At 39.6% G+C, this 16476-nt stretch overlaps 1 protein-coding gene across 6 annotated transcripts in view; it reads right to left on the reverse strand.

Annotated features, from left to right (window-relative positions):
* The window catches only part of PCDH7 (protocadherin 7), a 689933-nt gene that overhangs the window by 653061 nt on the left and 20396 nt on the right, over nt 1-16476 (reverse strand). For 2 of the 6 annotated variants that reach the window (XM_075568145.1, XM_075568154.1), the window contains one exon: nt 13576-14136. The exons of the other annotated variants lie outside the window; for them this stretch is intronic. In XM_075568145.1, coding sequence (XP_075424260.1) covers nt 14095-14136 — 42 coding nt within the window. In that variant the 3' untranslated portion in view covers nt 13576-14094. Of the gene's footprint in view, nt 1-13575; nt 14137-16476 lie in introns of those variants that run through there. 6 annotated transcript variants of the gene reach the window in all.

Raw genomic sequence — 16476 nt, forward strand, 5'->3', positions numbered from 1 at the left:
CTAAAGGGCATGTTTAAAGTATATAATGTATTACATGCTCTTTCCTTCATTTCTCAAATCTCCATGGTAAATTGTCATATGTTTCAAAGTGTTCAAGTTATAGGGAGGAATTGTGAGAGGATTAAGAGAGTACAAATAATAAAAACAAATTGAGTGAAGTAGGAAAATTGTTGCCATAAATTAGTAGCTTATGTTGCAAGGCAATTCACTATATAGTGATAATAGGTACCTCCGACCTTTCAACCCAACATCTCCTAATTTAAAAATATTATTAATGGTCTCCAGTGTTCATTTATCCTGGCTCCTAAAGCCTGTCCCTGCAGTACTGTAGCTAGCACTACGTCAACATGAGGATTGCAAATGGTTGATTGCTTGTGTTGGCATTTGCTGAAAGTGTAAATGTGGCTTGGATGTGTATTCCATGAACTCAGTAGGCGCGTATGTCATTGGCGTTTAGAGTTGGAATAATTTAAAGGGACAATCCCTCCTTTGTTTTAACCAAAATCTGACACCAATAAGTACTATTATATCATTTGTTAGGTTCATTTGTTAACATATTGAGCTGAGACTTGGGTGGGATTTCACGTGCCCTGGCTACTCTCCTTTGTCTGGTATTACAGTGAATTCACCAAGTGCTTGCAAAGCCTGAGTCCCCTCTCCATCTCTTTATCTACATTACGTCTCTGATAGGAAAAAGGTGGGCTCGGATTTAGGAAAACACTTAGTTGACTAACACTCCCCCATTCAGACGCCCCTAAGAAATGAAATATATAATTGATTTCTAGAGAAACAAAAGAAGACTGGTCTTTGCTTTAGCATTTTAATTAAGCCAAACCTTGTTTATAAAAGGCCAGTTTGTGAGATTGCACCTTTGATGGAGCAATTTATGAACAATAGATAAACAGATCTTGGTGAGAGCTCACAATATAAGAATTTAAAAAAAAAAGCATACTCCCAAGCATATTCCAAGCTTAAGAAGAATACATTTGCATGCAGGCTTCTGTTATGAAATATGTTCAGATGTATGCTCATTTTAAAGAGCGTTGCTGCTTTAGCTCTCCATTGCTGGAGGGCTTTGCAATGCATTGCTTTGTAATGCGATGAAGGAAACTAGCACGGAGGAGATTAAACTAATAGCAGTGAGTTTCTCTTGTCACCTTTTATACAGTAGGTCAACATTTCTGAATTTTAAGCCGATACAAATGCACGTAGCATAGCAAATTTGCGTTACTATTCATAATTAAGTAATTTTTGCTAGGTAATTTAATTATCATTTTGTTATCAAAAGTAGCAAGATAAAAACATATTTTTAGTAATTTAAAAATGACGCGATAACAGCCAATGTGGGAACACACTGTTTGAATTTCAGTGCAAGGCATGGAATGCCCCAAGAGAGAATTCACTCTGAGATCAAAAGCTTTATAGCAAATTCAAGGTAAGTCATAACAATAGAAATTCTATCCGTAGCCTGAAAAAAATCCCTTTAGCTCAGGCTTTTGGATCTTGCACGACTTGCATTTAGAATGGGACCAGAGATGAAAGAAAACTGTTCAGCTTCACGTTTAGAAAAACAACATGCATATGTTTACACCAAATGCTGAAGGGACAATAAATACATTTTTCTGCCTCTCTATTTTATACACTCTGTCGTTCTATAATGCATCAATAAACCCTATGGCACTAATGGGGTCTGGATGTCTAGCCTGTTCTTTGTCTAGAGAAACAAAAACATGTTTTGATTTTTACCTCATTGTTCAGTATTTAAATCACACCTGTATTTTTACTGTATTTGAGATCACGAGGGCTTGTTTACTCATTCATTATCAGCTGTTAAGTTACATTCATGAATTATAGAGTCTGAAGAGTTCTCAATGGCTTCTGGTGGGGTTGTTCCATCAAAGAGAAAAGAACACATAAAAGCATCAGACTAAGGTCACCACCTCACTTTTTTATTTACGTCAGAATGCTCCCATTTGTATTATGTAGGACATTGCATAAAATAGTCAGCAAATGGATGCACCTTTTTACCTCGCAGAAGTGCCTAGAAATGGGATATGATTGTCATGAGAACTGAGAACAAGATGAAGGGACCATAACTCAATGCAAGATGAAGGCACAGGTGAGTCATTCTCCTGCTCCTCTTGTCAGTTGGAAATAATAATACAATCCTAGCAAACTGCTGGCTACTATGTATTGATTACACCAGAACCACCTTAAGGGACATTTTTTTTTTTTTTTTTGTGTCCCTCATGACCTTTCTTTTGTTCGTCTAGAATTCAGATGAGGCATTCTTGCAAAGGCAATGCACCAATTTATTGGTAATCACGTAGCTAATATGTTTTGCGGTGCGTAAGGGATTAATTAATCGTTTTTTTCATTTCACAACTGATTTATTTTAATCCTATACTGTCGTTAACAGCAAAAAATTACTTACAAGTAAGGATCATTCGAATAATATGTTTTGGTTGTGAAACCAGGTTGTTGCAGTGATCTTCCTTTATAATTATAACAGTTAATGTTTAGATCAGGGGTGGGCAAAAATCTCAAAACAATGCAGGAGCTAGTCAGAATTTTTAGGAGCCAGAGTTTGGTAAAGAGATGGGGGGACAGGTGGCTATCATCGTATTAAAATACCCCCCACCCCCTCTCAGAGGCTGTGTGTGTGCCAGTGTGTATTTGTGACACACACTAACAGACTCACTCACACTGACAGACTGAGTCACACACACTGACTCACTCACATGGACAGACTTCGGCATCAAGCTGCCGCGACTTCTGTGTGCTTCGGAACCACAGCTCTCCTCAGCCGTGGGGACCTATCTTGCCAAATCCTTCCTACCCCCCTGTTGCATCTGGCTCGAAGTTTGGCACATCTGGTAGTCACATTTGGCCGTGGTGTCCACAGGGCCCTTCCTGACCAGAGGCTTTCTCCCCAGATAAGATTCTTAAGGGTAGACCCTCAGAAGTGTGCGAAATAAGGGCAAATAACATTACCTTACATAATTAGGTAACAGACCTTATTTTCCTCCTGGGTATCATCCAGGATAATGATATGCAAAAGTAAGGTCCATTAGCAAACGACCAACGTAACGTTACCTGGACGAAGGGAAAGAACGTTATAAGGGAACGTTAGCACACCACACCTGTAAGTACCTGCATTACCAAGTTGACAGGATGTTATTGTCCTGACCTGGGCAATGCAGGAGAACATGGAGATATTGCCCGACACCTCTTTACCAACCATACCACGCGTACTTTGTAAATGCATTTAGATATGTTTCTCGTTGTCTGGCATCTATATAGTTATGTTTGTTGAAAATTAAATATGTTACATTTTCTTTTTTTACACACAGTACCTGAACAGTGTGTAATTAAATATTATTTTGGTTACTTCTGTCATCTTAAAAATCATTTGTCATATGTAAATTCATTCTGGTAAACTCATACTGTATACCATTAATTATGTATACAATAGTAAGTAAAATAAACATATCTAACATTCACTTTAATCATTAAAACAACATATTATAGTTAATCCCTTTAAATAAATAATATTAATGTGTTGCTGTTTCAGCCATTAATACTGTATGTTCCATCTATCAAATATATTCCACCTATCTGTTAGTATAACACATGTAAGGGTTAATTCTTGTATTCAGTCCATTCATATGGATCCCACTTTTGACCTTCCCTTTTCCCTTGTAAGCTATTTGGAGAAAGAATGCAATGCATTTAGAAGTGAGTAAGGGATAATTTCAACAGGCACTAAATATGGTTGCATTATTAGCATTACCTTAACAGTAATGAAGTTTTGAGGATCTCCGTTGGAGGGTAAAATGCTCATTACCATATGATTTGCAGAAGCCTAAGGTCCATTACAATGTAAGGTTCCCTTATTTAAGGTAAATGGAAAAAAAGAAGAACAAGCGCAAAGCAACCACCAATGGTGAAGCAATACAAATCGAGTGATTCAAGCCCCTTAAAAAGGACAAAAGTGATAAAAAAAAAAATATGAGCAAGATGCAGCTCAGTTCAGGATGTTTCCAAACATCCCCAGGGTAAGGTAGCAGCAAATACAAAGCGCAAACTTTAGCTCAAGGTACTTGTGAAAATAAACATAGACAAAAAACATATATAGAATAAAAAATATATTAAAGTGCTGACAAAGACTGTAGATTTTCTCCTAATTCGCCTGAACTGGCCAAATATAATATTTGATGTCCATTTCTTATGGTGACAATTACTCTTGAGAATGTAATTGCTGCAATCCACTTCCTTAAAAAAGATTTTGGTACAAACAACATCATTCTCTATATAAAAATTTAAAACCAAGAACACGTTAGTTTAGTGGGAATGATGTGTAAATCGAAGATTTAACTTGTAACGGGTATCCCCCCCCCCCCCAATCGCAGATATAGTGTGGGGTGCAAGGGAACATACGATGTTACCATAGGTGTGGTGCAGTACCTGTTGGCTCACAGGAGGGCTGAGCTTCCGCCACGGGGAACCTGGGGCAATACAATACTAGGGACAACCACTTACTCGATACAGCGCCTCCACCTGCGATGGCTCCCACCAGAGGGGGAGTGGTTCCTCGCAAGACAATCAATAATAACATACACGGTGAGGTATAATAACTAAGGACTTTACTAACATGCAAACAACGTATCACGGCAGTACCACAATATAACCTGTGTCCCTCTCTAGAGGAGACACCTACGGCGTCGCGCAGGACGCTTCCCCAACACCATGTGATCCCACCCAGTGTCCCGAGAATCCCACCCAATGTCCCGCACTCTTGGAGAGAACGTGGGTGACTGTGCAGTCACAGTTACACTAAGGGGCCCGTTGGTGCACTTATGACTGTATGGTACCTGCCGAGCACTCCGGAACTCGGATCAGCAACTGGCTTCGCAAAGGGTCAGACGTGTGATGAATCCGTCTGATCCTCCAACCGAACTCCTTTGTACGCAGACCGCCAGGGCGGTCTCCCTCTGGAATAGTCTCTGCGGACCCCAACGTGGGTCCGAACCGCTTCACAGGGACCGCAGCGTCCGCTGAGTCCCTAACTAACACTTGGTACTAACGTGACAGGAACCCTAACCTAGGGCCTGTCCCTGTGGTATCGCAACCTAAAGTGGCTTTGGGGAAAACTCCCCTCCCACTCCCCTAACTCTTCCCAGCCTTGACTGTACTTACTAAGACCTAACGAGTCCCAGCGCCTACAGCAGCAAGCTGTAGCTCACTGGATGCTGCAGCCAACGTGCTGCGCAACAAGGTGCCTGCCTGTCAGACCTCACAGCACTAACAGCCGTGACTCTGGCAAGGCAGCACTCTATACTAAGGGCAGCGTCCCTATCTTGGGCCTCCCTAAGCACTTACCCACTAAACTAGTGGGGAGTTGGGGCCTACCTGGGGTGTAGGTACCTATATGGGGCAGGAGCTGCACTCGCTCCCCGCACCCTTGCTTCCCTCACAGCTCCCTGACTCCAACTCTCTGTAACCTTCCTTTCCCAGCTCCCACTAATGTAAGTGGCAGGGTCCCTAACCTGAGGGCTGCCCCTGGCAACACTCACCTTACTGGGGAGCTGAGCTATCTCGGGCCCTGGGGGTGCTGGCCTAGTACAGGGAGTCCCCGACTCCTGTACCCTACCTCCTTCCCTGGGCTGCTCCGGTCTCTGACTGCTCGCTAACGTGCTGTAAGCCCGCCAAATGTATCTCTTCTGCAGGGGCTCCCTAAGCCCTATTGGCTCCCTGGTGTCACGTGGGGCGTACAGAGACTCATGGGATATGTAGTCCCAGCTCAGAGCCTTCACTGGTAGGCTAGGGCTTCGCGGGCTTTTCCCTACCTCTCCTGCGCCTGCGCAAGCTGTCCTGGGCTGCCTCAACCTTCCCTGGTCTAGCCCTGCTCTCGCGCGAGCTATCTGGGGGCCTTTCGCGCTATCGCGTCCCTGCGCATGCGCAACCCGCATCGCAATGGCGGCACCCTGCTTCACCGGCCGCCGGGACCTTAGAGACGCGACCGCGGCCATAGCAACGGCCCGATCGCGTCCCCGGCAACCGGCCGCTGGCGGGGAAAGCCGCACTGCTCCCTGCTCCAGCCCCCACCCTTGGAAGCAGCCGTCGGGTCTGTCGGCACCCGCGACCGAGCTGCTCAAGGGGAGGGGTGTCTCCAGGAGCCACGGGAGCTCCAGGCTACAAACTCATTGTTGTTTATATGTTCAATGAAATCCCCAAATCTCTCACTTCCTTTCCAAATGAAGACCACATCATCGATGTAGCGCTTCCATAGCACCAGGTAAATAAGATCCTCCTCCCAAATCCGTATAAAGAAGTTGGCATAGCGCATAGGGTTAAAACGCAAGGTATACTAGGACTGTTGTGACACCTCCTCTCTTTACACTGCTACGGGTACGCGACCCGCACCACCTCCATCAGTGACGTCTCCGGCCGGCTTGCGCATATACCACGGACCTCTGAAATGTATCGCGGCACACCTCCTAGAACCACTTGGAGACATCACTTTGTGATAAAACCGCTTGTTTGTAGCTCACACCATGTGAGTTGAACATCTACAGTCTTTATCAGTATTTTAATATATTTTCCTAGTATTGTTTTTTTCTTCTATTTTTATTTTTAAATGTACCTTGAGATAAAGTTTGTTCTTCGTATTTGCTGCTCCATTATTTTTAAGGAAAATGGTTGAACAACAGTTTAAGCAGTTTTGGGAATATGCGTTATGGATATGGATACCGTAAAATGAGATAATGTAAACCTTAAAATATTAGTGAGCTTCTGAGGATCTACCCCTTAGAGAGGGGGGAGTGTGAGAAAGAGATGGGGAGACATGTATGGTGGGAGACTGAGATATAGAGAGGGTAGTGTGAGAGAAGGGGAGAGGGAGTAGGGTAGAACTACAGAGGGGGAAGTGAGAGAGAAATACAGGGGTTGAGAGGGAGGGGTGTATGAGAGGGAGAGAGAGAGAGAGAGAGAGAGAGAGAGAGAGAGAGAGAGAGAGAGAGAGAGAGAGAGAGAGAGAGAGAGAGAGAGAGAGAGAGAGAGAGAGAGAGAGAGAGAGAGAGAGAGAGAGAAAGGGGGGGAGAGTGAGAGAAATACAGGAGGGATAGTGAGAGAGGGGGAATGTAGGGGGCATATAGGAGGAGAGAGGAGGGGAGAGTGTGAGAGAGAAGGGGAAAATAAATAGAGGGAGGAGGGTGAGAGTGAACAGAAGGTGGGATAGTGAGTGAGACGGGGAGAGTGAGAGAGGGGGAAGTGAGAAAGAGGAAGGAATGAGAGAACAAAGGGGAGTGAGAGAGGGAAGGGGTGGGGAGAGAGAAAATAGGGAGTGAGAGAGGGGAGAACAGAAATAGAGGGGGAGTGAGAAAGAGAGAGGATGGAATGATACTGAGAGAGAGGGGGTTAAGAGGAACAGATTGTGGGACTTGTAGGGCGTGCAAAAAGGTTGGCCCTGGGAAAGCTGTCAGCAGCCTTGGACAGACACACACACACACTCCCTTACACATACTGTACAGATGCATTCCTTACACACAGAGACAGACTCACTCACAGACAAACTCCTCTCCCCTACTGCCATGGTCACAGGTATAGTCAGTGTTAGATGCAGAAGCATAGTATCTGAGCACTTCACCTCACTCCCAAACTGGACTAAGTGGCGCAGTGCTGGTCCAACAATGTGCATATAATAACCTATGTCCAACTGCAAAGTAGTTCAAAGCTATTTTACTAAAAACAGAATTAAATATTCATTCAAAATGGTTTATATTATGATTTTAAACTTCAAGCAGTCAAATAATAACCCAAGGGATCAATTAAAAAAAAGTAATTTATTAAATGTACTACAAATGAAAGCAGCAATGCCACAAATGTGACAATTTTATGCAAAACATTTGTCAAAGGCTTTGTGACATAAAGGGGCATCTGTACTAAGATCATATTTGAATTTTTAATATGTATCAAAATGTTAGTACTTACAAGTAGTACAAACCTTCATAAAATGTGCCCCGTCTGTATGAAGTTCATACATACAGTATAATGCATCATTCGTTTGATATTAATTTTGACACATAATGTGTCGAAATTAATATCAAACGAATGATACATTATATTGTATGTTTAATACCCAATTGATACAATTCAAATTCAATAATAATGTGCATTTCTGTTATTTATCAATGACTTGTGTAATAATTTTTACAATAGCCATACCGGGAAAATAATGCATATTGTTAACCTATATAAACATTTGAGCTGAGTCAAACACATTTTTGGTTGAAACATAGCAACTTACTTCTGTTTTAATAATATAAAGAAACTTTTCAGCATTTACTGTACACCAAGTTTAACTGGGCAGATGATTTTGATACACTTTCTCCTTTTTTGGGTGCACTGAAAAATTATTTTTAGTACATACATTAACATTTGTACACCTAGTGAAGTGCTTTTCGATGTGCCAAAAGAATACAAAAAAAAATGTTTATGCTGATGGTGCAGCTGGAACAAATTCAGGTTAGTACATAGGTCAGTGTTTTTTCAACTTTTTGGAGGTTAAGGAACCCTATAGTTGTATTGTGAAATTCTGTGGAACCCCAAATCTCTCTAATAGTGTGTCTGAGATCAGATGCATTGTAAGGAACCCCAACCCTCTCTAATAGCGCATCTGAGATCAGATGCATTTTAATATCTTCTGTATTTTGTACAATTTTCAAATGACCAGAAAATTGCAGAGAACCCTTTGGGGATGGTGAAAAAAAAATGAAAATATCTGCGCTAACAATTGTGCATAAATTAATATAAAAAATAAAATAAAAAAGTGTATCTCCTTCAATCGTGTCAATCAAACACATAAAACACATGTGATAACCCAGTGCAATATATAGTGCTATAATAAACACTGAAATAAATAAGCAATAAGATAATAAACAAATGTGTAAGAAAAAACCTTTACAAAAGTAAGAGAGTCTGCTGCTGTATCACTCCAGATGGCTCAACATCTGAGATGGTAAGTGAAAGAAATAAAGACAAACAGCGCACAACTCATAGTGTAATAAATTCAATTATATTGAAAAAGTGAAGGTGGTAATAAATGCACGTACAACAACTTAAAAAAATCAAGCAATACATGAATTTTGGCACATGTTACCAACTGCAGTCAGCGTCATCAAGAGTCATCCTCTAACCGACAATCCAGCACAGCACCTCACGGTAGTAGATGGAACCTGCAGACACGTGATGTCTCCCAGCCACTCCTCTTGTTTAGTTTTGTAACCGGATCCCGGTGCTTATGAAGTTCACTCCAGCTTCACCACAGATCGCAAATAAAGGGATACTCCCGCTCCACTACTCGATATGTCGGGAACTCATAGCGGCCAAACCTCAAGCAAATGCCAGTGCAAACAGCTGATGAAAGCAGGTCTCATGTTAGATTTCTCCAAAAAAAATATGCTTTCTGGGGCCAGAAATTCTCTGCACAGTGCCCGGTCCGGTTAGCAACAATATCAACAGTCCTTAGGCACCCAAATATAAATTATGTAGTCCGTATCTGTTGTTAGGACTCGGTCCCATGATAGTCCTGGAAATCCCTCTGGATCCAATGTCCTGGGCAGAACAGCACTGCTTTAACAGCAGACTTATGTCCTTGCTTCTTCCTGGGTGTGTAACCCAGGCAGTCCCAGCAGGCTCTGCGACCAATGTCCAGCAGGCCTGGAGAACTGTGCCAGCCAGCTTCCTCCTGGCTGGGGAGAAGTCTCTCTCTCTCCTCTTTTGGGAAAAGCAATCTCCCATGAGAGATCTCACAGAACTGTACAGAGAAAATCAGGCCCCAGAAAGCATAAACTTTATGGGGAAATCCAATGTGGGACCTGCTTTCATCAGCTGTTTGCACTGGCATTTGCGTGAGGTTTGAAGCCGCTATGGGTTCCCGACATATCGAGGAGTGGAGCGGGAGTATCCCTTTATTTGCGATCTGTGGTGAAGCTGGAGTGAACTTCATAAGCACCAGGATCCGGTTACAAAACTAAACGTAGTAGTGGCTGGGATACATCACGTGTCTGCAGGTTCCATCTACTACCGTGATGACGCTGACTGCAGTTGGTAACATGTCAAAATGAATGTATTGCTTGATTTTCCTAAGCTGATGTACGTGCATTTATTACCACCTTCACTTTTTCAATATAATTGAATTTATTACACTTTCACTAACCCTTAAGGGATGCGTGCGGCACCCAATGGTTCCGAGGAACCCTTGTGGAAATACACTGACATAGGTGCGCAAAATTGCAATTTAAAATTAGATTTCCATGTTACAAAAAAAGCTGTTTGTGATGCATAGCATTGGCCCAATAATTACAACTTCATCAGACACGACGGGGGTTATTTACTAAAGTTTGGCTGCAAAACTAGGGAGAAACCAGTGCAAACGTCTGATGGCACCAAATGAAAGGAACAACTCAAATAATTTTCAGTTTGATTCTTTTTCTTTGTTAGATATGCGGGAGGTTTTTTTTTTTTTTTTACACTGTATTTGTCCCACATTTTCAACCAGGAGATTTTAGTAACTAGATAGCAACACATTGCCCCAGATTTATTAAGGAAAAGCATTCCTATCTAAAATCAATGGGGTTTTCTTTTTGAATAAATCTGGTGCCGCATTTGTGAATCTGTAGTGCCTGGGTTTTGAAGCCGAGAAACTCTAATAAACGTCTGCCTATAATTGTACCCCATAAACACAGGGCTGGAATTTTCTACCAGCAGCCAACAGACTAGTAGCTGCTAATTTGAGGTTTCCCTGAATCACCTGGAAAGTGTGAGGTGTGAAGCAGATTTACTACAGAGAGCTACATTAAATCCTTTGTCTCAGTTAATCTCTGGTAAATTCAGGGCTCACGAAAGTCCAGGTTTTACATTACGAAGCTTGTTCTACACATTTGGCAATCTGTTAATTATGCAGAACGGCAATGGACAAGATGTTAATGCAAAATACTTTAGAAGATGGAGGATGTGACACATTATCCCATGACATACTTCATAATGAGATGCACATCCTGAGATATCATTCCTTGCAAAAAATGATTTTAAACAGATAGTTTTACTTTGAATTGCTATGCCCTAGGGCAATGCACATGGAGCCACACCTGAACTGTCATTTCAAGAGCAGGCACGCCTGTTTAGAGGAATATAGCATGAATAATGACCCTCAACATCATTTGCACATTTGTAGATCTAAACAGCAGTAACAAACACAGAGGAGGTTAAAGTGACTCATTTACCATTTACATTCATTTAGAGAAATATAGCTCTAAATAAAATCATCAGAAGTTTGGCAAAGGTATATTTTTTAGCAAATTCAAATATATCATAAACATTTGAATTATGTTTTTTTCACTGAGAATCCTCATGACATAATAATATATATTTTTCAGAGTTCATATGACTTAATGCTAAGCCGCTTAAATCTTTGGGCTTATTTCATTTTTTTTTTCTTCTTCTTCGGTAAGAAATGAATTTGCTTTTATCCTTCATTTTTGCATCGACAGCAAATCATAAAGTCTTATTAAGACATTAAGCATTTCTGAACCCTTTAAGAAAAGCTTTAGTTAAACTTCAGTTATTTAAAAGTCCAGACAAAGAACCTTTTTTTTTTCTTCTGAAGTATACATCTGGCACTCTAGTAAAACAGACAAATGTATATTCCAAAATGTTTAATACAAATGATCACTTTATTCATCAAATGTGCACAGCATTTGCAAGTACAGCAAAAATGATTCTTTGTTTAATAACAGTAAAAAAATCTTTTTTGCAATATATTTCATAAATACTTGATTTGTCAAGACAAACCTTGTTTAAAAAAGGGAAAAAGTTGCATTCAGTGACCTTTCCAACTTTAAATGTGGAATCCGAATAAAACTAAATGGGAGTACTAAATGGGAGTAGTGTTCTCAAAATATATGTATATAAACCACTGAGATAAATAGATATGAGCAAATAAAGGAGATAAGCGGTACATCATTGCTCTGGTATGTTTCCCTGGCTCCTCAATCACTAAATTAACCTGAGTGAAAATGTTCTATAACAGGGGTAGCCAACTCCAGTCCTCAAGAGCTACCAACAGGGCAGGTTTTCAGGATATCCCTGCTTCAGCACAGGTGCTCAATCAGTAGACACACAGATTGAGTCACCTGTGCTGAAGCAGGGATATCCTGAAAACCTGACCTGTTGGTAGCTTTTGAGGGCTGGAGTTGGCCACCCCTGTTCTATCGTAAGTGTGCTAGTTATCAAAGTTTCCTCGTTGCAGAAGAGGAAACATTGGTGAAAAAAAAAAAAAAAAGCACCAAAATGTCTCAGCAATTTCCGAGGGAATTATTTATTTGATCAAGTTGGTGCTATGTTATTTCTCACTTTTGCCCCAGTGGGACTTTGATAGATGATCCCTTACATATCATCTCACAATTATCATAAACTATGCTGTTAAGAGGTGCAGCAACACACAGATTGGGAACCAGCAATCACTTACATCTTAGAATTTTCTCCATAGTTAATAATATTATGGCTATTATTTGGGGGCTCATTACGACAGGATGTACCCAAGAACATCCAAACCTATTTCTCGGATAGACATTTGTCAGGGTACCAAAAACATGTGTGGCACATTCTCAAATCGCGTCTATATTCAGACATTAGAAATGTATAAAACACGGTTAAAATGTAATTGAGTTTTTTTTTACAGTGTAACAAAGGACACATTGGTGCCGAAGTCTTGGGTGGCATGTAAAAAATGATGGGGAGGACTGTCCAGAAGAGTAAAAGACAGATTCAGCTAGGCAATGTACTCATTATAGTACATCAAAAGCAGACTTCAGCTAGAGAAAGGACTTATCAAACATGGTTGGTCTGTCTGCCCAGTGAAGAGAAAAAGACAGACAGGAATTGGTATGTGGAAGGTAATGAGTCCGGATCTATTTTCCAGCCTTAATTCTAATAAGATTGATATCGTATTGTTGCTGTTATGTCTGGAGGAATATCTGTGTAACACAATAAAAGAAACCAACTTAAAGCCTAAGAGTTCAGTGCACTTGTTAAATGTACAGAAAGGGGAGATGACGTAAGCTCCCCTAGAGAGAGATAAACACATGCCTCTTCCCTTTTTGTCTTGTTGTTATAGAAAAAGCCTTGGGCTGGAAGCAGAGAAGCCACCCAACTGCGTGTATTTTCACCTCAGAAATGTGTGTGTCATTCTCAGCTACAGAATATATGGGTATAAAATATTGATTTAGACGAAAGCTTAAATAGGAGTAACAAAGTTTTTTGCAGTCCTATGTGACATAGAAAATGTACCTATAACTATCTGTTGCTTAAATGCATTAAACTCTTAAATTCAGCAAGGCAAAAGAGTTGCTTAGATGTTGATGTTTTCCTGTTTTCATTGTGTAGGCATGCAAACCTTCAGGCACAGCTTACAATTTATTAAAGCCTTACATTAAATCTCAATGAAAGTTTTAATATCTATAATAAATATTCATCTTTATATAATAAATATATATATATTTTTTTTGTGGTTCGTTTTTTTTTGTTTTTTTTTTTAATAAGAAAATAAAAATGTTTCCTCCTTAAAGCATTGCATTTTATATGTTATTTCTTTTTAGGTCCATTGTTGCAAGGAAAGTACATAACATTTGACAAAAAATGATAACATTGTACATTTCAGAAATAACAGAAGTTATAAGCATTCAGAGAAAGTCAGGGAAGGGTCAATAGAACCATTTATACATACAGTGCAGCATACCTTTTGATTGCAAACTTTAACCATACGATGAATTCCTTAGGTATTCCACAGTCTTGCTTTGTGAAATCCATTTTGTTATAAGGCAAGTTAAAACTAATACTTTCAAATGAGTTTTGTATTCTTTATATGTATATATAAATGGTTTCAAGGCTTTCCAGTGTTTCCGATGCACGTGACTTGTAGCTTCTTTCTTAATTTTAGCCAGCAGAGTCAAACTATACACATTTATTTCAGTAACTCTGTATGCAAAATAGTCCCACAATCACATCTTTCTAGCTCTTTAAGACAGATATTTCTCAAGATCGCAGCTGAGGTTCACAGGAGGAGTGTGCAGTGACCTGTGGATAAATAGAGGTCTTTCAGTTTCAAGTTTGATTATCCCCAATGAATAAGGACTTACAAAATTATATGAAAATTCTAAACACCTGAAACAAAATATATAGCTTCTGGTGGCAGCTAGTATTGGATATTGTAACAGCATTAAACGTAAACATTATTACTTATAGCAAATGCAAAGATGGCCATCCATGTATTTCCCTATCATTAGGTTATACAGGGCATATAGCTGGAGATAAATTATAATTACCAGCAGCAGATAGAGCAATTTAAAAAACAGTTTAGGATAAAATATAATTTTGCTACTAGCAGCAAACTTGTGTCCTAAAGCAAATGCAAAATGTTTATTAATTATTCTGGTAGAATCCAATTTAAATTATACATCTTATATATTTAATAGCACATATTAACTTTAAAATTGCATTTGTTAGGATGTACAGGGCCCATTTAGACAACATATAGATTGCTACCTTTCTGGAAATAGGTATGGGCAAATCTAGTCTTTCCTTATTTTCAATCACATCAATTTTCAGTATTTAGTTTTGGCATAAATTTACAACTTTAACACACAAATTCATCAATATTAATTTTATACACTAGAAGCAAAACAGTGATATAGAAAATAAACTAAAACATACAAACACACACAAAAGGATTTAACCCAAAAGTGGCATATACCACCATGTCATAAAACCTGCTAAAATTGTAGTTGGTGCGCCCCCATTATAATGTAGCAGAGTTTATGTCTTCATATTTGTCCCAAACAAGTGTATGTTTGTAGCAATGGTTGTTATGTGTGTGTGTGTGTGTATGTCTTTGTGTGTGTGTATATACATATATACCCATATACATACATACATACACACACATGTATAATACCCCCCCCCCCCCCCTTTATTATAGCTTTTCATGGGTATAATAGTATACCTGAAAAGACAGAGACTTGTGAGGTCTCTAACACTGGTGTACAGTTATATCTTTCAAGAACTATCATGTTGGTCCATTAAAGGCCTGCAATGAACCTGAACTGTATTTCCAAACCACCCTCGTAATAAAAAATGTGAGTGAGTTTCTATGATGAGCAGTGAAACATACAATTTAATCTCTCTCACTTTCATATTTATGATTACTGTGAAGCAAAGCTCATACATGCATAAGTTCAATAGCATATAAATATTAAACTGTCCTTCTAAGAAACCATCTACCACAAGTAATCAATTTTTAAATATTGTGCAAACTTTCATCTTGGGTTATCTTTTGATGAACACTATAATGTGTTTATATTATTGGGAAGATAAGGGTGTTTTGAAGCACTCAACCAATTGTGTGGGGAACAAGTCCATCCTAAAAAGCACAAAGTTACATTAATGCATCGTTTTATTTTGTTTGAAACAAGGAACTCAACCATGGCACTCAAAGCTATGAGTTTTAAAATTCCTGAACAAGAATTCTTGTTCGGGGGAAACAATATGGCTACTGGGGCCAGACTCACTCTGGTGGCCAATGGAAAGCCATATTAGCATAGTGAACGCTACTGACTGACCCCGCAGCTTTCTTTGTTTTTCCTGGAAAGTACTGACAAAGGTAACAAAATTAACTGTCTCTGCAGGTGTTTTTTTTTCTCCAGAAGATTGAGTGCCGTGGCCTAGATTAAATAAAGTATAAAATAAATACTAGATTTTGAAAGAGTATAGATTCTTCAAACTCGGTGGATTTTGTGGTGCAGATTGAAGGGGGAACAGGTAAAGTTAAAAGAAGCACACATTTATACATCTCATAATAATCTGTAAATATTAACTGGAATGTCATTAGACAGTGGTATGTGGGTTGCATATTTTGTTGGTGTTATTTTTACGTGACATTTTACAATAAGTGACAATTATTGATAAGTATCATAACCCGAAGATTTTACAATTCAAATACATGTAAACAGAAGATAGTATTAGCAGTATTGGGTCAAGCAAACTCAAGTTGAAATAACAGGGACCAGAAAAATAACTATGGGGTAGATCCTCAGAGCTTCAGTAATTTTGACGTAATTACGTTATATTCTCGAAAATGGGAACGGATGTTATTTTTCTTCTTATTAACAGGGATCCTCAAGTTAATGAGATGCAAAAAATAACATCCGTTCTTCAAAGTAACAATGAACAAGAGACCACTGAGTCTCCACTAGTGCTCAGACCACTTATTTTAAAACAGCACAGACATCCCAGGTAGTGTCAAATGCTGTTAACCCAGAGAAAAGATGATCATATGTTGCATGTGAGTAAATAGGTGCTGGTAAGAATCTTGATGGTAATGTCAATTAATACTGACTCCCCATTTGCACAAGTTCATGC

Source organism: Ascaphus truei, chromosome 1 (genome assembly GCF_040206685.1).
Source record: "Ascaphus truei isolate aAscTru1 chromosome 1, aAscTru1.hap1, whole genome shotgun sequence".
NCBI lineage: Eukaryota > Metazoa > Chordata > Amphibia > Anura > Ascaphidae > Ascaphus > Ascaphus truei.